At 40.8% G+C, this 24481-nt stretch overlaps 1 protein-coding gene across 2 annotated transcripts in view; it reads right to left on the reverse strand.

Annotated features, from left to right (window-relative positions):
• The window catches only part of DOC2B (double C2 domain beta), an 847907-nt gene that overhangs the window by 142684 nt on the left and 680742 nt on the right, over positions 1-24481 (reverse strand). For both annotated transcript variants that reach the window (XM_088449544.1, XM_088449543.1), the window contains one exon: positions 18594-18751. In XM_088449544.1, coding sequence (XP_088305670.1) covers positions 18594-18751 — 158 coding nt within the window. The remainder of the gene's footprint in view (positions 1-18593; positions 18752-24481) is intronic.

The raw sequence follows: 24481 nt of genomic DNA on the forward strand, positions 1-24481 counted from the left end.
ACCTCATATTCAGTGTTTGTGTATCATACCAACTATTCACATCAAGATATCTCATACTAGATATGTACAAAGTTGATGGGTACAATTTATTAAGTTATTACAGTTTTTGAACAGACTCTTCTCTTATTTCCCATACTTAGGGCCGTATTCAATTGCCGGCGAAAAGTCCTGGACTTATCGCATGCCGGAGTTTTCACCGTCATCGCTAGTCTTGCCTCCGGAAAAGTACCGCGCTCGTCACCACTTTTCGCCCTATTCAATTGCAAAGGACGCGAGAACGCGTCCCGGCGAATCTCAAATCATCGAAAAGTGCTGTCAGATTTGGGGAAATTACCCTGACACCCCCAAAAGATGCACTGACATGGGCGATCACTATGGATACCCCCGAATAGCCCTGCTAGAGGTATTTGGGGTGCTTAAATGCTCGCAATTGGTGCTATTTAGCGTCTTTGCACAAGTGGTGAAGAATAGCATTTAGCAGGGTTTTTTGGAAAAAATAAGTAGTCCCAGCAAATTTGGGGTACATGAAAATGGGTGCAAGCATGGTTAATAACCGCTAAAGTGCGTTTTAAAAAAACGCTCCTTCAGCATGCACCTGCAATCAAAAAAACTGCTTGGGCATACTTGGGGGACCCCCTGGAGTCTATTTCGTTAGTTTTTAAACTTGTCCCCAAACTTTTTTTAAAACTTTTTTTTTATGTAGTTCACCTTTGGGGGACTGTCCGAAGGCTGCAGGGGTATTCTCGCAACTTTGCACCCGAAACCCCCAATTCTGCACTTTTTTACGCCTCCATTCAGTAGCGAATCTTTCCCGCTGGTTACAAGGCGCAGACTTATCGCACCGGCGAAAAGTCTTGGGAACTGAAAATGGGGAAAAGTTGTTGCCTGGCGAAATGACGTCACCGGCGAAAACTTTTCGCCGATCTCAGCTTTTCGCTGGCAATTGAATACGGCCCTATGTCATCAAATAAAAGAGATGTGCACTGCGCATCAGTGCCTGGTCAGCACAACAACTGGAAGAACTGAAGATGGAGCCAAAGTAGAGCAATTATTTAAGTCTAAAATAAGTGAGAGAGAAGGAGAAGAACAAAACAGGGTAAAGGTGAATAGAGAGGAAGAAAAAGCAGGAAGAAGGAAAAAGAGAAAACATAGGGGGAGAAAGAGGGGGAAGAAAGTCAGTGGGAGACAGAGAAATAGACAGAGGAGGGAAGAGAAAGACAGGGAAGGAAGAGATGGAGTAAGAGTGGGAGAGAGAGAAGGGGAAAAAGAGGAGTTGATGAGAGAGAGTGGGACCAAGAGAGACAAAAGGAAATAAAGGGGGGGAACAGAAAAACAAGGCAGTGCTGAGAACAACAGTTAGTACGTACAAACGCAACAACAATGTTTATTGTCTACAAATTGGACAGTCCGAGAACATTCTCAATTCCCAATTCTGAGTCAATCATTACTAACAGGAATGTGGCAGTACACAAAAGACACAGGGTAATTGTAGTATTACTTGTTACTGTAGCAGAGCTGGACACGTCTTGAGATGCATGTGGTTCAATATTTGGTTGTGCAACAGCTTATTTTTGCATGCGTCTTTTTTAGTTTAATTTAGCAATACTGTATAACTGTCCAACTGAGCTTCAGGCCCATGTTGTGTACTATTCTATAATTACATTGTTAATAAGTGAAAAGTGTGAATGCGCCACTACAGATATGCCCAGCTATATTGTTGCCAATGGCGCAGCGAATCATGCCATGTATAGCACGAGACAATACGTGCACTGCGTACGCGACTGCGCCTCCATAGGAATGCGTGATGCGATTTCAGTGCGTGCCATAGCATAGCGTGGCGTATTCAGTCGCAGGGAATCGCATGGCACGATGCTTGCGCACGTTTGTGGCGCAATCATCCACAATGTAACTGGGCGCTTGTATTAAGGTGAGAAATCGCATCCACAAAACATTTGTGATGTAGTTTCTTGTGTCTGCTATCATAAAGTTCCTTTACTCATGATTCAACTCTGTTGTAGACTGGCAATTTGTATAGGGAAAGAAAAAAATCTAATAAAATACAGCACATTGTTGTGAGGAAATAATTTAAATATAAATAAGACCACATTGGTCTCACCTGGAGCGTTCATAGAACAGATACGTCAAAAGCTTTTGTCTTTCTTTAGGAACATTCCACATCCTAATTAGGGGTTTTGTTTATTAAATCCCTCTAGAAAAAGAGACATATTGTCTGAAATATGAATAATGTAATAACTTTAGAATATTTACTTTAAAAAAAATAGGGTTTATACTCATAATTTTGGAGAATAATCACAGATATACTTGAGCTTAATCAAATCAGCTTCTAAAGGCCGGTACACACTAAACAATGTCTAGTGTGTTCAGACTTCGTCAGCGATGGCAGCTGGCGGGGTGCCGGCATCGGAAAGTGCATGCACACTTGCCGATGTTTGGGCCTGTCAAATTTCTGTTTATGATCATTTTCACTTATAGCTTTCTTTTCTTTTATCCCGGGCAACTCCTGGCTCCTGGCTGCCCCCATCTCCTCACTGGCCGACTCCCACTCCATATGGCCACCTCCCAAAGCACCTTTAGTCACCTGCTCTTATATTTAATACACATATTTCAAAACACTCTCATACCCGGAGCTTGAATCTCTCACATAGCAGTCAGACACATTACACATAGAGCTATCTGCCCCACAATTTGTACTGGTGAGCTCAGTTGACATTGCAAGGTATATACACAGACCTCCCCGCCGCAGATATTTGCTACATATACACTACAAGTAGCACTCTTTCTATACCTTCAGTTGGTGATCTACACTGCCGGCTCCGGGCTTGAGCACATGTGTTCTGATGGACATATTCTGCTGCAGATGCAATTTCACCAGCACTCCCCTACATCTAGAGCTGGAGAGTTGTACTGCATACTTGTGTACTGTATACTTGTGTATTGTGTATATTCACGGCGGCCATTGGATTCACATTATATTTGGCAATGATAAAAGAAATAGAAATGCAATACCGCGCTGGTACATATAAAAATATCTAATCAATTTATTCTAATTAGCAATGAAATATATAAACAATAAAATATAAAAATGACAAGTAAAAGAATAATAGTGAATGATAATAACACAATGAGGTAATATAATAAATAAAACTAAAATAAATAATTAATATGCACAGACAATTAATTAAATTAGATATCATAAATAAACTAAATGTTCTTAATAAGTTTGAGAAAATGCTATATCCCGAATTCATGTAGGATAGTATTTTGCTTTGAGCAATAAAGTGAAATTTTCTTTTGATAAGTCAATAATACCTAAAGAACAAGATACATTGTGTCCACCACTTGCTAGAAAAATTGGATAAATCTGTGTTGTTATCTGGAACAGCAGACATTGGGGAAAGTCTAGTATTCAGCATATAGACACTGCTGATAGAAGATATGGCAGTGTGACGCCCCGCCGGGCTCTACGGATAATTTAGTCAGTTGTATTACCTCACTCAGTGGGGTGATCAATGTGGAAGGGACAAACCGACAAGCCGTCAGATGAAAATGCGGCAATGTGATTCCCCGCCAGGCTCCACTGGGTAGCTTGTTCAGCTGGGATAGCTCTCTGTGTGAGATAGTCAGCGCAATAAACACAGATCGCCAGAGTATATTACAGCTAAATGGCCCCTCGCCAGGCTCCACGAGTGGGTGATAAATGTCATGTGTCTTGGATTTCTGAAATGGTGATGGGGATGTTCTTACCAATGTAGGTATGGTAGCGCGGCTGCTGCTTTTAAAGATCCTCACACCAGAGAATAAACGGCTTGTCCCTGGACACAATAAACCAATGTAGCAGTGGAAATGTAGCTTCAGGACAATAGCAATCTCCAAGCATTGGGCAGCAACGCGTTTTGTCCCTGTCCTGGGACTTTTTCAAGCTTGTGTGAGGAACACGTGATCAGAGCATCAGCAAGCCACACCTAACGCGTTTTGTAATCAGCTTCGTCAGAGGGCTCATACCCAGTGGGATTCCAGGAGACCATTGGAAGGGGAGCAGCGGCTCTAAATATAGGAGCCTTGTGCCATTTCACATCCCATAGTGGGATTAAGGGGGTCATTCAGACCCGGTCGTTAGCGCCGATGCGCTCGGACTGAGTCGATGGCGCCCCACAGAGCATGCGCACGAGGGCGCCGGTGCCGTCGTGTGCATGCGTGAGACCCGCTACGACCGACAGCGCCGGTCGTAGCGGGTCTCAATCCAAAGGGGGCGAGCTGTCGATGTTGATTGACAGCTCGCCCCATTTGGAAGGCGGGCCGGGGGGGTAGCAGCCCAAATGGGGGCATTCCCATGGGAGCGCCTACCGTTTGGGGGCGGCCCCACTGACATCACTAGTGATGTCAGTGGAGAGCTTCCGGCTCAGACAGAGCCGAAAGCTCTCCAGGGCTTACGACAAGGGAGACCCTACCCTAGGGTCTCGTCTTAAGCCCCGATGGTCGCGATGGTCTTGACCATTGCGACCATCACCTTAGGCGGTCATAAGGCTGTGGGTGTTAACCCACAGCCTTACCACCGCAAAGGAGGACGTCTTGAAAATTCAAGAGGTCCTCCCCTCACTCAGACCGACCGCACACTCTGTGCGACCGGCTCTGAATGAGGTCCTAAGTGTGCTGGACTAATCTCTAGAGAAACTTTACAGCAAGTTTTAATATGAGCACCTGCTTACACTAATTGTATATATATATATATATATATATATATATATATATTAGAATATGAAACAAAGGGGGTGCTCCAAAGTGCTTATAAAAGTTTAATCATAAAACATATGCAGTCACAACACTGTCTGTGAACAACAGACATTCGTACTATATATCACACTGAGTGCGCTGATTACCACTTGGTTTAATGTATGTAGTCCCGGCAAACACCGTCAACCGTTCCTCATCTTCCGGGGACAAGCCACGCACCATTTGCTTGGAAGCTGCAGCATGTCTCACCACCTAAGGCCAGGGATCGGGCACCGGGAATGCCGGACACGTGATCGTAGCGTCAACAAGCCATGTTCTAACGCGTTTCGTAAATTAACTTTGTCAGAGGGCTGGCTTGCATGACACTAATAGGATGTATTAAAACAGGCTCTTTAACAATCAGTATTTAAAACATTTGCATAATGTTATACTGTATATACTGAGCTTACTGAACCTGTGCTAGACTCGATCATTTATAACACCATAAAAAGGCATTTTTATTTGCCACATATAAAAACATTTTTCAACATATATTTGTAGAAATGTAGGTTATATAGAATATTACAATCGAAATGCTGTAGAGTGACCATAGATTAGCCTCCACACAGCATCGATTATTTTTCATCATGCAGAAAAACATCGAAGTGGTAATACGAGCACCTGCTTATACTAATTGTGTGTGTGTATATATATATATATATATGTGTATATATATATATATATATATATATATATAGTAAAGGGTCGCAGGCGGCACTCGGAAATAAATGCCAGTACACAGCTGGTTACTTAAACATGTTTAAGTAACCAGCTGTGTACTGGCATTTATTTCCGAGTGCCGCCTGCGACCCTTTACTATATGTTGGATCCGGACTGGATACCTAGGAGGGCACCGGCTATTGGTATTATATCTGGAAGGGAGTGCTGCTCACCTGCATTGTGGATATATATATATATATATATATATGAAAAAGATACAAGAAAAAAATGCCCTATATTTGCGCTATGATATAAGTGCTGCACCTCAAATGGAACCCCTGTTAGTGGGATCAAATAATCTATGAACAACAAAAATACTATGAGGGTGCAAATCACATAAGTATAATTAAAACATCAAACAGATTGAGGATTCCAGACGTATCGTAGTTTAGAATCCACACCAATAGAATGTCCGATATGATTCCTTTTATAGGAAAATTTCATTCATGATAGTTCACTTTTCTTCTTTATTAGACTGGACCAACTTCAACGTGGATGTTAGTAAATTGGATAGTCAGACAGACAGTGCAAGTTAGACAGACAGCGGCCTCTCTGCAGCGAGACACCGCAGGTTGTGGATTTGTGTTAGCCATTTGCTTTGTGATGGGGCTGCTTGTCAAACTTGTTTGACGGCAATTCCCTCCTACACAGCTGGAGGTTTGGGACCAATGACCGAGCTGTGTGCTTAGCTGGGGACACTCAGCAATATATGTAATAATTATTTTGTGCTTGGCGCCCTCTAGGCTATTTATATTGGCATGTTTGCACTATCCATATGGCCCCTGAAGAAAACTGATAGCAGTTGAAACGCCTGTCGGGCACCTGCTGCATACTACATGATTTCTACAGTATGTTGGTGACCTTTCTACCAAAGCTGATTGACAACAAAGGCTACTTAATAAGCAGTATTTATGATGTAACAAGTCACATGGTCAGTATACTGAGGTGAAAAATCTCCTCCTGCATGCACTTTGCCATTGCTATCTATTTATGTATAATCTATTAGTTAGGTTAAAAAAGCTTACATTAGAATGTCAGGAAATATATAGTAACAGATACAGTTGATAACTGATAGTTGTTCTATAGAAAGTCACTATCTATTGTGATAGAAGCACTGGAGAAGTTAGGGATGGCGTGTATATGTGTCCCAGATTCCTGTAATATGTATTTTAACCCCCAGGAAGAGTCTGTTTTACAAACAGATCTGAGTGTTGGCTTTTGGTAAAAGCCGGAGAGTGGGTCCTGGGGGTGTGGATGAGAGAAGGGAGGGCTCCATCCACAGGACCGTTTCAGGTATTAGGCCTTTCAGCCTGAGAGCAGGCTAATTAGGGATTAGCCTGGAAGTGGCTCAATATAGCTGTGTAAGAGTTTTGATGCACTTTCTCACACGCCCTGGGGAGAACAGACACTGAGGTTTGTTCAGAGACACTGGGAAATTTTGAAAGTGCTGTGTTTGTGGTGAGGTAGTAGGCCTTGCCACTTGTAGAGAGGAAATTACCTGTCTAGTCAGTGCCCAGCCGGGCTAGGATTTATTTTATGTTTGGTTTATTTGACTATTGGTGTTGCACAATAAAAACTGGTGCCAACCAGCTTGCACGAAAACCCATGACTGGAGTGCTGTTTCCTGGCTGCTGTGTGAAAGGAGGTGCCCGTCTACCCCAGGAGAGGGGGCCCCTACCCCAATCTTATCACATTATCTATCTATCTATCTATCTATCTCTGTCATATCTATCTATCATATCTATCTCTGTCATATCTATCTATCTGTCATATCTATCTATCTATCTATCTATCTATCTATCTATCTATCTATCTATCTATCTATCTCTGTCATATATATCTATCTATCTCTGTCATATCTATCTATCTATCTATCTATCTATCTATCTATCTATCTATCTATCTCTGGCATATCTATCTATCTATCTCTGTCATATCTATCTATCTATCTATCTATCTATCTCTGTCATATCTATCTATCTATTTATCTATCTCTGGCATATCTATCTATCTATCTCTGTCATATCTATCTATCTCTGTCATATCATCTATCTATCTATCTATCTATCCATCCATCTATCTATCTCTGTCATATCTATCTATCTATCTATCTATCTATCATTTAAATTAACATAAGCTTTTATCACACAGTCATTCGGTATACTAACAGATTATAATTCATATCCTACCTGCATTTCATCATTTCCATCTGGGTTGGATACGAGATGCCGGTGCCCAGGATCCCGGCGCTCAGAATCCTGATGCCGGCATCCCGACTGGGTTAGAATGCTGACAGCTACTGGTAAGTACCCTAACCCTACCCCTAAACCTTAACCCTCCCCCCAAGAGTAACTCTAAACTTCCCCCTAGTTCCTGAAAACTGACAGTTCTTTACAAAAAAGCTAAGTGACATCACAAAGGCTGTTTATGATGTAACAAGCATACTTGCCTAAATTTTGAAATAGCATTTCTGGGAGATTGAGAAAGCAGCACCTATGAGCGTGGCAGTAAAGTGGACTTGTACTGCTACATCTGAATGTCGTGCCATAAAATGTACTTACTTCCAAATTTAAATGAGCCCCAAAACAGTTAGTAAGATCTACTTGTATTGTTTTACAAGTGGTTCCATATAAGTGGCCATTAGAAACATTATATGAAAATGCATGTAGCCATAGGGATTATTGTGCCTTATAACCAATGCAGGGAAATTATACTAATGATCTCATTTGAATGTGTATATATCTATATTTAAAAGTATATAAAAGCTACATAATGGGGGTAAGGTGCAATCAGGGAGATTGCTAGAGTCTTCGGGAACATTGCTACTATTTCAGGCAGTCTCCCTGACAATGAGGGACAGTTGGCAAGTAATATATGTGTAACAAGTCACATGACATATTAACAGATACAGTTGATAACTAACAGTTCTATGGCAAATCACATAATCAGCCTATTAAGGTTATAAATCAAATCCAACCTGCATTTTACCTTATCTGTCTATCTATCTATCTATCTATCTATCTATCTATCTATCTATCTATCTATCTATCTATCTATCTATCGTGCGTCAGCCAGTGAGTACAGACTATATGTCTGTAATCAACGTTGTTCACAGATATATTGCGTCAGCCATGCAGCAAAGCCTATGGCAGATATATCCACACATCGTTCTGTGTGTACGGGTGGTCGTTTGACTGCCCGTACACTTGCAGCAGAGGCCGCGGGGTGGGGGGCGTTACGCGACCTACGGCCAGATGGCAGATGATGGTTGTTTAGTGTGTATGATCTCAGTCAATGTGCAGATATATCTTTTATGTGTGTACACACCTTTACACTACACAATCAGTAGGCATATTAAGTTAACAAAGATAACTATCTATCATTATTAACATAACATTTAGGTTAAAATAAGCATACCTTATATTGTGAGATGTCAAATCAGCAGATACAGTTGATAACTGATAGTCACATGGTCAGTATAGTGAAGTTAAAAAAAAATAACCTCCAGTACGGATTTTGCCATTGCTATCTATTTATAATGTATTTATTATGTAACTATAAATTAGATTAAATATATATCTACCTACCTATCATTTAGTTAAAATATGCTTACACTATACAATCAGTAGGCATATTAACAGATACAGTTGATGACTAACAGTTTTATAGCAAGTCACATATTCAGCCTATTGAGGTTATAAATAACATCTTACCTGCATTTTCACTAAAGCTGTCTGTCTGTCTATCAACATTATAAACATTTATAAAATTTAGGTTAAAATAGGCATACCTTACATTGTGAGATGTCAAATCAGCATATACAGTTGATAGCTGACAGTTTATTTACAAATTGATAACCTTTCTACCAAAGCTAAGTGACATCACAAAGGCTGTTTATGATGTAACAAGTCACATAGTCAGTATACTGAGGTAAAAAGAAATCACCTCCTGCATGGATTTTGCCATTGCTGTTTTTCTATTTACATTTATATTTATAATCTAACTATAATTTAGGTTAAAATAAGCTTACAATGTCAGTAGATATATTAACAGATACAGTTAATAACTGACAGTTCTATAGCAGATCACATGATCAGCCTATTAAGGTTATAAATCAAATCCAAACTGCATTTCACCATATCTATCTATCTATCTATCTATCTATCTATCTATCTATCTATCTATCTATCTATCTATCTATCTATCTATCTATCTATCTATCTATCTATCTATCTATCTATCTATCTATTTAAACTTACATTACGCATATTAAGTAGGCATATTAAGAGGTTATAAAGCATATCCTACCTTCATTTTACTATATCTATCTATCTATCTATCTATCTATCTATCTATCTATCTATCATTATTTTCAATTACAACATGTAGGTTAAAGTAAGCATACCTTACATCGTGCCATGTCTTGTAAGGGTTCCCCTCCCCCACTGGCACAGACAGGTAAAATAAGCACATTCGACCCAATATAACAAAATCACATTGCCCCCAAATGAAAATAAAAACATACCCAACACTGCAGACAGATAGACAGACAGATTATATATATATATATATATATATATATATATACACACACATACATATATTGATATATAGACTGCGCTATATACATATATATATTATGTTCATACATATACACACAAACCATATATATATATGTGTGTGTGTGTGTACTGTATAAGCATATACATGTTACTGTATATAAAATATAGAATATTAATGGGCATATTATATTTATGAGCAGGCTGACAGCAGCTGCAGCAGCACAGTTTCTGTCACTCACAGACAGTCACTCCATTAAACACCGGTGCCACTCTGAAGCCGCTGCCTGCTGTTCCACGCAACCCTCCCACTACCACTCCCTCTATCTATCTATCTATCTATCTATCTATCTATCTATCTATCTATCTATCTATCTATCTATCTATCTATCTATCTATCTATCCAGTGGCGTAACTAGGGCAGGGCGAGCGGGGTGCGTGTCCTGGGCGCCGTTGGACCGGCAGCGCGGGGGGGTGCCGCCGGCCACGGTACTGGCCCACCCGCCCTAGTTAGCCAGTGTAGCCAATGAGTGCGGTCAGCGCTACACATTTACACAGGACCGGTGCTAGGCTTCCAGTGCCGGTCCTGTGCTGCACGCCTGAGCCCGTTCCCTCCCCCTGAGCGCTTGCCCAATAGCGCCAGGAGGCGGGCTCAGGCTGTGCATAACACACGCATCGCCGCCAGCGCTGGCGGCGATGCGTGTATTAAGCAGCAGCCAATGAGAGTCAGATAGACTCTCATTGACTGCTGCAGCACCCACTGCAAGAGCCGGACTTCCGTCCGGCTCCTGCAGTGGGTAATGGGACTGACGTCATCACGTCTGTCCCATAATGCTGAGCGCGCCAGCCCGGGCGGGAACGGCATCGCGAGCAGGACCAGGAGCAGGAGCAGAGATTCAGGTAAGTATATTTTTATACATATATATATATATATATATATATATATATATAAGAAGCGGTGATGCTGGCACTCTTCATTAAAAATGTCTATTGTGCGCCGGTGCCCTCCGTGGAACTGCAAACAGGACCAATGTACTCTGCTGTATGGCGGCACTCACGGCGACTACTCACAAATTACAACGAGCTCTCGTGTTTAGATCTAAACACGAGAGCTCGTTGCAATTTGTGAGTAGTCGCCGTGAGTGCCGCCATACAGCAGAGTATATATATATATATATATATTTTTTTTTAACCTATCTGCACAATGGGGAGGGGGGTGGCTACTACTGGGGGGACCTCTACTGGGGGAGGGGTGGCTACTACTGGGGACGCCATTGGGAGGACCTCTACTGGGGGGGCTACTCTACTGGGGACTACTACTTGGGGGGGAACTACCACTGGGGCATTATAAAAGGGGCCTACTACTAGAGGCACTGCACTCGAGGGACCACTACTGGGGGCAATAATAGGAAGGGCCACTACAGGGGGCACTGGATAGGGGGGATCACTACAGGGTGCCTGCATAAGGGGACCACTACTGGGAAAACTGCATGGGGGGGGACTACTGCTGGGGGCACTATATAAAGGGCACTGCATAGGGGGGGTGGACTACTACTGGGGGCACCATATAAAGGGTACTGCATAAGGGGATACCGCTGCAGGGCGCACTGCATTGTGGGGACTGCTACTGGGGGCACTGCATAAGGGGGAACACTACGTGGGGCACTGCATTTGGAGGGGCCACTACTGGGGGTACTGAGTAAGGGGAACTAATTGGGGGCTGTATAAGGGGGACCACTACTGGGGATACTGTATAAGGGGCACTACTATGGGCCTGCATAAGAGGGACCACAACTGCATATTGGGGATACTGTATAGGGGGTACTACTGGGGTTAAGGTGCATATAGATAGGAATGAAAGGGGTGTGTCATGTTGACACTCCCCATTTTTTTCCGCGCGCGCCCTCGGGATTTTGGGGGGGGGCTCCCTTTTCAAATTTGCCCTGGGCTCCAAATACTCTAGTTACACCACTGTATCTATCTATCTATCTATCTATCTATCTATCTATCTATATATCTATCTATTAGGTTAAAAAAAGCTTACATTACAAGGTCAGTAGATATATTAACAGATACAGTTGATAACTGACAGTTCCATTGAAAGTCACATACAGCCTATTGAGGTCATTAATCACATCCTAACTGCATTCCATCAACGCTATCCATCCATCCATCAACGCTATCCATCCATCCATCCATCATTTAGGTTAAAATAATATTAACTATACGGTCAGACTAAGTAGGCATATTAACAGTTACAGTTGATAACTAACAGTTCTCTACAATATGGGCTGTGCCAGATTAACAATGGGGCGCATGGAGCTAGAGCTCCCGGTTTCCACATAAATATAGGCCCATAATAAGCATTATGTTGATCAGCCAGTCATAAATTATAAATCACACCCACACCACTGGTTACAGATCCTCCCCTTCTCTGTATAGGCCATTTGAAAATGTTCAGCTCCAGGCCCATGTGGCCCATAATCTGGCCATGTCTATGTCCATTTATCAATAAATCCATCTTCAAGCTTCTAAATGTTCTTTTACTTTATCTGTCTATGATAAGTGTGTATATTATTGAGGTCTGGACCCTGCACCGCATTCGACAGTCCGAATTCCAGCTGCGGCAGCCCGACGAAACAGAAGAGCCCGGCAGCGGAAGACCGACAGCGCTGGAAAACCCGATCGTCTAAAGGTAAGTATAAACTATTCTATTCTAACCCCCTAACCCTAACCCTCCTTAGGGGTGCCTAACCCTAACCTCCCCCCTCTAAGTGCCTTACCCTAACCCCCCCCTTCCCCGCTGCCTAAACCTAAATCCCAGGGGGGGTGCCTATCCCTAAGACCCAGGGGGGGTGCCTAACCCTAACCCTCCCTCCCCCTAGCCTAACCCTAGCCCTCCCGGGGGTGGTACCTAACCCTAAATCCCCCCCGGGTGGAAAATGACAGGCGTCTGGATTGTAGATTCCTGTCATTTAACCCTAGCCGGGATTAAGGATTCTAGATGCCGGCGGTCGGGATTGCGACCACCGGCATCTTAAACGTATCCCCCTGCACCACGCTAATACAGCCATGGCCAAAAGTTTTGAGAATGACAAGTATTGGTTTTTACAAAGTTTGCTGCTTCAGTGTTTTTAGACCTTTTTGTCAGATGTTACTATGGTATACTGAAGTAAAATTACAAGCATTTCATAAGTGTCAAAGGCTTTCATTGACAATTACATTAAGTTTATGCAAAGAGTCAATGTTTGCAGAGTTGACCCTTCTTATTCTAGACCTCTGCAATTTGCCCTGGCATGCTGTCAATCAACTTCTGGGCCACATACTGACTGATGGCCGCCTATTCTTACCTAATCAATGCTTGGAAATTGTCAGAATTTGTGGGTTTTGGCTTGTCCACCCACCTCGAGGATTGACCTCAAGTTTCGATGTTTTGTTCCCCGAGCCACTTATTTATCACTTTTGCCTTATGGAAAGGTGCTCCATCATGCTGGAAAAGGCATTGTTTGTCACCAAACTGTTCTTGGATGGTTGGGAGAAATTGCTCTTGGAGGATGTTTTGGTACCATTCTTTATTCATGGCTGCGTTCTTAGGCAAAATTGTGAGTGAGCCCACTCCCTTGGATGAGAAGCAACCCCACACATGAATGGTCTCAAGATGCTTTATTGTTGAAATCCATAATAGAGCAGATAGATTCTATCTGCCATCAGTGTGACTGATGGTGACATATAAGCATGCACCAATCGGTATTACAGCATGCATGGAATGCTAAAAGCGGGCATCTCAGACATTGCACTTTCGGCCGCATGGATGTACACAAAGGAAGGAGTTTGTGGGATTGATTCAGAGGTGGACGCAGTGGTGATGTCTTATTCAAACGACCGATGTTTGCAGCCTGTGCATGCATTTGTGTTGCATTGCGCATAAGTCCCCATTGTCTGCACACAGACGCAGCACAGAGTCGGATGCACGGTCTGAGACTTTAGTGCCCATTCCTGGGAAATAATGGGCGTGATGAAGCCGATGGTGGCATGTTGCTGAAAGAAGTTGCATCAAAGATGCACACAGGAGGCCATAGTAAGATTGAGAAACTTAATCTGCCATAAACCTGGTGCAAGTTTCGATGATGAGATCAATGGCCCTCCGATGGTGCATTTAAATACGCACAGTGATGACAATGTACTGTTCTACTGCGGGCATCTAAATTGTTTGAAAATTGGTTGCTACATTAGCATAAAGGCGCAGAAGTGACTGCAGCAAAAGACGTAACCACGACCGCATCTGCATCCACGTCAGAATCACGCCCTGTATCGACAATGGCATAAAGTTGCAGAGAGGCGATCGCCAATAGACACTGCTGCTTACGCTACTGTGTGTGACTCATTATCAGGCCCACGATGTACAGAACAGATATGGTGCATAGTATCGCACAGTGCCAAACTCTTAGCTACCTTCTGTACATGCAGCATATTTCTGGAAAAAAAAACACCTGAAATATGGCATGGGCAACTACTGAGCAAAACAATTCAATGGGTGCAGAGTGCACACCCTACACCCATTATAGATACACCAGTGAATAATACACCTATTACTTACTTCATTAAAAATGTGAGATGTGTGCTGATGCTGACCCCCGTGTTTTGGTTTTGGATCTGGATTCATCTTCGTGTTTTGATTATGTTTTTGCAATACCACCATTAAGTGTTTTGATTTTTTTTTTAAATGAATAAAAAGTTTTTAAAAACAGCTAAAATCATGTCACTTTTTGCAATCCAAAACCTGAATTAAAGTCTGAATTCGGAACCGCTGGAAGATCAGAACCATGACTCATATCTGTCCAGATTTCCTCAGGAGATCAGAACCGTGACTCTCTATGGCATCTCTAGTAGAAATTGGCTTCACTCTGCCCATATCCTCCCCTCAGTCTGTGAAAATTGCTGATCCTCCACAAACTTAGCCATCTTGCTTTGCTATCCTACTGAACCCTGATGAAAATCTAGGTACAACAGAGCAAATTGAGGTGAATGACTGGTCTTAAGTTGCTTATGCATTGCAGAACAGATATTTAGCGTTTTCTTAAATGTCCTCTACTGTTTCTCTACTCACAAAGGGCCTGATTCAGATTTGTACGCAAATGCTGATGTTTACGCAGATTGAGCGACTGTTTACCATTGTGCATGCGTGCAAGCCACACTGTGCATGCGCAACGATTGTATTGCGAGCACGCACAGAGGATTCATTTGCAAAGTGAGTGAAAGGTAGTCAGCTTTTGGGACAGGTAAAGGGGGTGGCTAGGGAAACACAGGCGTGTCACGACTATTTAAACACTATTTTCTGGGAGTGCATAAATTAGCCACTTGCTCGCAGCAGGAGAGTCCTTAGGAGACCCGCTGTGACTGCGGAAGCTTAGACTTACTCAGAAGGCTGGTGGCTGCCTGATCTGCATCGATGTTACGACGTTTACGCTCTTGCACATCATCGGATGGATATGAGAAGGCAGATGTGGGTGTCCCTATGCTCAGGGAGGCTTTAAAGACATTAGCATATTTTCACTATTGCAATCTGTGAGAGATCGCAGGTGTGATGGCATTTGTATGTGGTCCTTAATCCGGCCCAAAGTGCACCATCTTAGACTGATGAGACATGTAAGAACACACTCAAACATCCAAAAGTCATCAATGCCTTCCTCTCCCCCCAGACCTGCAGTGATAAAATAATGGCCACTGCTTTACTAGTTACTATTGTATTGCCACAGTACTTGAGACAACAGTATCTTCCTCTTCCTACCCCACCATCCCTGGTCTACAATGAAGACTATCAGTTGAACTCACATGGCTGATGAGTCTGAGATGGAACTGGCAATGAAAGGAGAAACTATGGGGGGGATCATGTTCTCAACGATGTGCCACAGTGTCTCATAACAGTAGTGTAGGCTCTCTAAGGTGATGCATCTTTGTTCATCTTTCCTTTCACCCCACAGAGGTGCACAGGAAGATGAGCAAGGCTCCTTATCGTAATAAGCGGTAATGTGCGTATCCGGACATTGTTGTGATGTCCAGCGGCACATCACCAACAACAGAATTGCCCTTTCTAACTTAGACAGGGTTTCTGACTGAAGCCCCATACAGTCAAACAAGTAGAGGACAACTGCCTCATTTTTCAAAGGGGAGTAAAAATAAAAATATTTAAAATGTATGTTTTGTTAAAGAAGAAATAAAACAAAAAGTTAATTCTTCACTTATTAAACAAGGAAGTATAATGAGGTATTCTACTGTAGATCACCCTGAATTCAAATTGCAGCTTTGTGTACTTCCTTCCTCCTTCATACCTCCTTCCCCCCTTCATAACATTCTAAACAACAAACAACAAAACCCAGAGCATTCTATCACCCATTCTATACAACTGATATGGTACAAAAAGTTAAAAAAGTGTAGTTATTCTATTTGAAATCAGAGCTACATCATGCCTTATTATGTGATGCCCTGCCTAGAGTGTCAGATCAGTTCAAAGAAATTTCCAGTTGATGTATAACTCTCCAGTAGTTTTTAACTATTGCTCTAAAGGTTATACTTAGAAAATGGACGACTTGTACACTTCCCTTACTTTCTGGGACCTTTTAGAAATGTTGTACTTTGAAAAGTTTTATGCAGTGGTTCTCAAACTCGGTCCTCAGGACCCCACACAGGTCACGTTTTCCAGGTCACCTAGCAGGTGCACAGGTGTGCTCATTACTCACTGATACATTTTAAAAGACCCACAGGTGAAGCTAATTATTTCACTTGCATTTCTGTGAGGAGACATGGAAAACATGCACTGTTTGGGGTCCTGAGGACCAAGTTTGAGAACCTATGGTTTTATGAAAATGAGGGAATTTTCATTGAATCCTTGAACTCAACTAGGCAGCAGGATATTTTGTCAATATTTCACTCTACAACGTGGTAGCTCCATAGGCAGTTTGGTCATCAATCCTGAGGGCGGTCAGGCATTTTATTTATTTGATATTATTCTATTGTATTGTATTTTTTTTCTATTTTCTGATGTTTTATTGTTGCTTTTATTGTACTCTGACTGTCATAATCCTGCCAATATATACTATATACACAGATTTTCTTGCACAATTTGTATGGCTATTTGACTTGTATGCATTATGATGCTTGATGGTCTACTGTGTTTATTCTTATTTGCTGGTTAAAAAAAACTCAACAGAAATAGAATTTAAAGAAACCCCATCCTATATACAATATTTGTCATTAACAGAATAGTAAGAAAGAAGCAATAACAAAATGCAACAGACATGTTTATATTGTACATTTATGAATTGTAGCTCCCCTAAATCCCTGTTGATAAAACATATCCATAAACATCCACTGATGATGGTGATGCAAGGTGGATTTAGACATTATTGTGTACTTAGTATGCCAGCAGTGCATTAAATCCATTGTTCCATCATATGACTGATTTGTAGGTTTTGTCTGGATAGAGAAAGAACATGGCGACTAATTTGAATGTTTTGCTATTCATTACAAATGTGACTCAGAGTTCCTCAGGGTGACACTAGAGTGTCAGAATCTCTTTGAGCTCCAATTAATAAACAAATACAGTAATGAAGATTTTTTTTCACATAAAATCTGCCTGATGTACTGTAGGACCAGCTCCACAATCTGCCACCTACAGTAAGATAAGGGAAACATATAAAGTATAAACCAAGTAAATATGCTCCGGTGGAATCGGCTTTTAGTGGAAATAATCATGCAGCTGAACTAGGGTTATCACTTTTTGCTTTATTCTGGATCCCCTTGTTAAATGTCACCTATGGTAAATCCTTCAATCATTAGTAGGTCTAGAAGCACAGAGCAGTCACAATTATTTCCCCATTATAGAATGTAACTTTTACACAATAGCAGATGCTTCTGAAGAGATGACTTTCCATCGGCCTCATACCTTTCCACACTGAAGTGCTACTACAGATTCAAGTTAATACAATTGCAATTACCTTAGATCATTACCATTTATTTCTTATTTCCCCTACTGCAGAGACTATGACAGCTACAAGTCCTGGCTCTAAACTGTTACCTTACAACCATTAATAGATGTCTGTGGTTCTGGCTTATACATATTATGTGCCTTAATATCAGTTGTATAGTGTATTACATAAAGTTGTGAATCCTGTCAAACCTTCCTGCCTAGGGCCAGAACTAGAGTTTGGAGAAATCATAGCCTACAGTTGCCAGCACCAGGTTGCAGTTATAAATTAAACATGGATTATTCTAAAAGCAAATGTAAAAATTGGTAGGGGCAACCCCTAATAGTCCTACAATAGGAATAGATTCAAGAATCTGTGGGTTGACTCGCTTGGTCTGCTCCCTCAGATAACGTGGTCACGGCTATTCAAATACAGACCAACGATCACACATGATCAGCCTAGGGGCTGCGAAGATAGTTTACACAGCAGCTTCGTCTTGCATACTGTATGTATTGTATCTGTGATGATATCAATGATGATACAGATATACTAAACTTACGTTTTCACATAAGGATCGGAGTACCCATTTGCGTCCATTGCTGCTAGATGTGCACATCTAATGATTCCTACCAGGAGCCCTGACTTTTGAGAGCTGTATTTTAAGGATATAAGAATTCGCCCACGTTCCTCCAAAGATTTATCTTCTGTTTTATCTATCTGTGGGTAGAAATTTGAAATGTTAATGACAGTATAAAGCAATTCACGCACAGTTTCCACAATAAAAATCTAAAATATCCAGGAATAAATGTCTCTGTATCCACAGAGATTATTTATGTGATGGTTGCACATTATAAAAACTGATTGGATAAGTTAAAGGAGACAAAACAGGTTGGTTTAAATGATTGAGACAATTGTTATTAATACAAGTTTAATAAGAAAAAAAAACACAGCACATGTTAAAAATAAACATGGAATAAAATGAATTAGATAAATGTTAAACAAAAATTCAGCAAAAAAACCCCCATAGTATAATAATAACAATAGTATATTCTGGATATAAAATAAACATTTTATTTTACGTTTTTATTGCCATGAATTGCATGCAGATTAATTGATTTACAATAACAAATAGCAGTGTAGGTTCTAGACAGTTTACCCATTACATATTTGTTACAAAGATATAAAAAAAAATTCAGTGAAGTCTTCTAAAATAAATGCATAACAAATAAATAAAGAACATATGAAACCTAAAGTAAAACTGTCCCAATAGCCTTGCTTCTCCATAGTAATAGAATTGTGGGGGTCCCATATTTGGAAGCTGAGTGGTTCAGGAGTTACACATTGCGATTGTGGACATAAAACCATTTCCATTGACAGCAACCCAATGACTGCAGTTCACTTTCAAACCAATGTCTGTTAGGGAGTGATTATCATTACAGGTACTGGCGGAGGTAACTATCCAGGTAATCTCCTGAACTGCAGTACTCCCAGACACAAGACAATTGAAGTTTTACTATAAATGTTTGTTGTGTAAATGTTAAACTTGGGTGGAATCCTCCTGTAATAAATAAGTGGTCTCAGTTACAAAAGGGCAAGTGGTCAATTGAAGACAAGTGACACTAGCTCAATTGGGCAACTAGCCAGTCACAAGGGGGCACTTTATACATTTTCTGCTCTGTTTATACAGTACCTTAAAAAGGTAAGGTTTTAAGTATTTTCAAATGAACCACACAAGGGCATAAAATTGGAGAATTGAATGATTATTAATCAAAGTGGGACTGCTTTGTGCGTCTATCCGGAACTTCTGCAGCGAAGTGAGTTTCTCTTTGCATGGCAAGTACACGTAATTAAATAAACACTTCACAAATATAAATTTGCCAAGTGTATTATATTCCTCATTTTCCTACACTCTCATAAATTAAGCTAAACCGAACAATTGATAAGATAAAAAAAAGAATGTTTATTTTACTAAAATGGATAATAAAGTGACATTTAAGGGGATTTAATATTGTGTAAAATGCATGGAGTGACCCTGAAATTGTTGTGTGAAGGCAATCAACCAATATTGCCCATAGAGGTAAACAGCAAAATGAGTGACTATTGGATACTGCAATAAGCAGACATGAAGAAGCAGCAGCCAGGTGCCATGTAACACATTGCAGATTCCAGTGAGATATTTTAATTTATTTTTATATTATGCTTTATTGTTAGGTTTATCAATTATTTGCCTATTTTTACTCTGTGACACTGTATTTTTTAAATTATTTACAATTTATGGTGATTTTATTCGTTTTTTTAATTTAAATACTGTATATTCACGTACTTTTTTTGTCTGTACTAGAGAAAACATTTTTTACTTTAAAATGTGTTTACTCATGACAATAAGATGCAAAATTCAGGAAAAAGTACAAAAATGTTGATCGCAACCCACCTAAATCGCACCAAGTATATCGCGCCATAAGGCGCAAAAATGCTAGGTGAATGAGGACGCATCTGTACAGTATGAGGAATATAATTGCTTGTAGAAAACATTAAGCTCAACACTTCAGAAAGTAGAAGTAGAAATAATTTAGAAGCCTTGATCTTGGCACTCTAAACTATGCACATGTTCAACTAGCACAATTGCACATAAACTGCCACATAAGTCATTAACAGTTTACAGTACATCTGCACTGTTTGTAAATTACACCCAGAAATTAGCTTTAACAAGGTACTGTGGAAATCTGAATTATACTTTCTAAAAAGAAATACCATAAATAAAATCATGATTTTAACAAAAAATTTTTTCTTTACATGCCTTGGGAAGTGTCTTAGCTCATAGATTTAATTTATTTATCTAATTGTTGCTTGTGTCTACAAACATAATAAGTTAGGTTACTCTCCCCTCTACTCATTCGATGTAACAACTTGTTCTATTTTATATTTGTGTCTTTCTCTCAGATTAATGGTGCGTACACACTGGGCGATTAAAGTGGACGACTGAACGATAACGATATCGTTATCGTTCAGTCGTCCACTTTATCGTCCATTTTTAACACAAAAAAGATGAACGATGACGACGACGCGCGTTCCCGCGGGTCGTTCGTCATCCTCGTTCATCGGGCTGACATGCAGGCCAACCTGACGACCTCGTCAGGTTGCTGCATGTCAGGGAATGGGTGAGAGAGCCCGGCGCTGAACGATATCGCTAATGATATCGTTCAGCGGCTGTGCTCAATGTCATGAACGACATTGAGCACAGCCTGCCGGGGACACACTAGACGATATCGCTCAGGGAGCATATCGTCTAGTGTGTATGCACCTTATCTGTCAAACCAGTCAGTCATCCACTTTCCAGTCAGCCCCTGAAAATTATTCATTGTTTTAAATTAAACCGCTGTTCTCATTATCACTTCTGAATTTCACTTTAAAGTGCATCTTTTGAGTAACAAGATAAAGATGGCTTTTTACAATACAAAACAATTTTTATTTAAAATGAAATCAAGTTTGCTTTTCACATGTAGTGAAATGGGGAGAAAAAAAAAAAAGATCACAAAAATGAACTTGAAAAGGATTTTTCTTTCCTAAGGGGAAGTTTCGATTGGAGGAAGAAAGAAAACCCATTCAAAGCCATAGCATCTAATGTAAGCCCATTGTACAGGACTTCAAATAGGATGCCCTCAAATAATGGATGGCTGTAGAAAATGCACAATACAAGCACATTGTCTAATAGTAAAAGGGCAGACAGAAACATATATTAAATAATATGATTGATTGTCTAGTACAATTTGTAATCCATACCAGAGCCAGATTTAGACATCATGGGGCTTTAGGCAAGAAACCTGTTTGTGGTCCCCCTCCATCAACAATTCATAGCACTGTATTTTCATTCCTGATTTATGCCCCTTACATTATTTGTTGTTTTTCCTCCTTATATTAAACTTTTTACAGCTTGCCTATATGCGCCACTTGGTGTAACAAACCTAGCATGCGTCCTCTCTGAAAGTTGGCCCCATCCTGTCCCCTACATTAACTAACCTAACTGGGTCTTTTCTTAAGCTGTTCGTGGAAAAGCCTCAAGCCATGTGAACACATCCTGTCTGGAAGCAGGCCCAGTCACACTGTCACACAAAAAACAGCGTGTGAAGACGACAGGGCCTGCGCATAGGGGAGAGTGAGTGAAGAGGATGGTGTATTGGGGAAAATGAATGAAGTAGAAGCTGTGTATTGGGTACAGTTAGGGAAGAGGGGATGGCTGTGTATTGTTAAGTTTCTATTTTTAGGCATAGTGCTTAAAGAAAGAAAACCACAAGGCCCAGACTTTTCAGACGTTTACAATGATCTTTAATACAAATTTGAAATTGTGTGAAGTTCCATCTTGATTTAAGTCTTCTACAATTATCTTGGTGCCAAAGAAATCCTCTTTATGGGTTTAAGTTATTACAGGCCAGTTGCTTGACATCTGTGGTCATGAAAGCGTTTGAACAATTGGTGCAGACCCAACTGAAAAATACTACAGGCCCCCTTTTGGACCCTATGCAGTCTGCTTATCAAGCAAATTGGTCGGTGGATTATGCAGTCAATCTGGGGCTGCATTATATCTTGACTTGCCAGGTACATATGCGAGGGTCATGTTTGTGGACTTCAGCTTAGCGTTCAACACAATTGTTCCAGGAATACTCTACCCTAAACTTAATAATTTGGGGGTTCCAGTTCCTACTAGTTACTGGATCGTTATTTCTCTAGAGAATAAGAAGCAGCAGGTGAGGTTGGGGAGGTTTACATCCAGTGGCCGGACAATTAGTACGGGGGGCTCCCCAAGGATGTGTTCTTTCTCCTCTGCTTTTTTCTTTATATACAAATGACTGCACCTCTAGTGATCCATCTGTGAAACTCTTGAAATTTGCAGATGATACCACAATTATTGGCCTTATCAAGGGTGGTAAGAAGTTGACTTATAGAAGGAAGGTTGAACAGCTGGCCCTTTGGTGTTTTCAGAATAATTTGGAGTTACATCTACTAAAAACATATAGATGATAGTGGATTTCAGGAAGCATCCACCTGAGGTGTCTCCCATTACTGTTAATGACACTGTGGTGTCTGTGGTAGATTCCTTCTGGTTTTTGTGTTCTGTGATTTCCCGGGACCTGAAGTGGGGTCCAACATAGACGTCATTGTGAAGAAGGCCCAGCAGAGGTTGTACTTCTTGCAGCAGCTTAGGAAGTTTAATCTGCCACAGGAATTGTTCATTCTTTTTTATTCAGCAACATTTCAGCCTGTTCTTTGTACATTGATCATTGTGTGGTTTGTTTTGATTACAAAACAGGATAAAAAGACTTCAAGAGTAGTTAGAGCTGCGGATAGAATTATTGTAATTGACCTCCCCTCTTTTCAACAATTATACTTGACCAGAGTTAGTAGGTAGACAAGTAATATTGTTGCAGATCAAACACATCCAGGTTATGATCTGTTTCAATTGCTTCCCTCTGGCAGGCGTTACAGATCACAGCATGTTATAACTTCTAGACACTTGAATAGTTTTTTCCACAGGCCATTATTTTGTAAAATAAATGATCTGGGGTTGGGGGTATGTGAGGCATTTGGAACGCTGTAAATTCTTTAAAATCTAGAAGGTAGCTAGTAGTTGTGCATATTGGTTGATTGTTTATTGTGATGTGGTCTGTCATTGCTATTGTATTGTTGTTTTTTATGTACTTTTTATGGGAAGAGTGGTAAACCAGAAATTAATTCCTTGTATATGTATCTATACTTGGCCAATACAGCTTATTCTGATTCTGGGATAGCATATTCCATACATATGCAGCTAAAATGCATTAATCATGTCACAGAACAGAAACAACAACAATCATTTAGCTTTATTTACAAATCACACACTAGCAGCATAGTAAGAGAAGGCTGAGCCTAAGGGTGATGACTGGCACAATTTTTTTTTGCAATTTTTACCATCAGATTAAAGTGCATTTTTCCATTTGCCATTTTTCCATTTGCCTTTTGTGGGCAGCCCTACTGACATCACTCGTGATGTCAGTAGTGGACTTCCGGCTCTATTAGAGTTGGAAGTCCACTTGGCATTGCGAGTGCTGAGACCCTACCACAAGGGTCTCCTCGCAATGCCGATGGTCGCGATAATCGCGACCATAGCCAGGCGCTTGCACAAGCTGTGGGTGGTCACCCACAGCTGTGCGAGGGGCCTGGAGGCCAGATTTTAAAAAATAGGGATGCCCTGATTCAGAGCGAGTGCACGCAAATAGTGTGCACCTCTGAATCAGGCCCTAAGTTACATAAATTATGACTCCTTTAGAAGAAGACATACAGATGTTTACACCGGTAGACACCACCAATTATTTTTTATGTTATTGTTTGTGCCCAGGTTACTTGTAATATACTTGTCATATAAGTTGTTATGACAAGTATATTACAAGTAACCTGCACTGTGTGTTGTGACAG

Source organism: Taudactylus pleione, unplaced genomic scaffold, assembly GCF_031769625.1.
Source record: "Taudactylus pleione unplaced genomic scaffold, aTauple2 ptg000487l, whole genome shotgun sequence".
Taxonomy (NCBI): domain Eukaryota; kingdom Metazoa; phylum Chordata; class Amphibia; order Anura; family Myobatrachidae; genus Taudactylus; species Taudactylus pleione.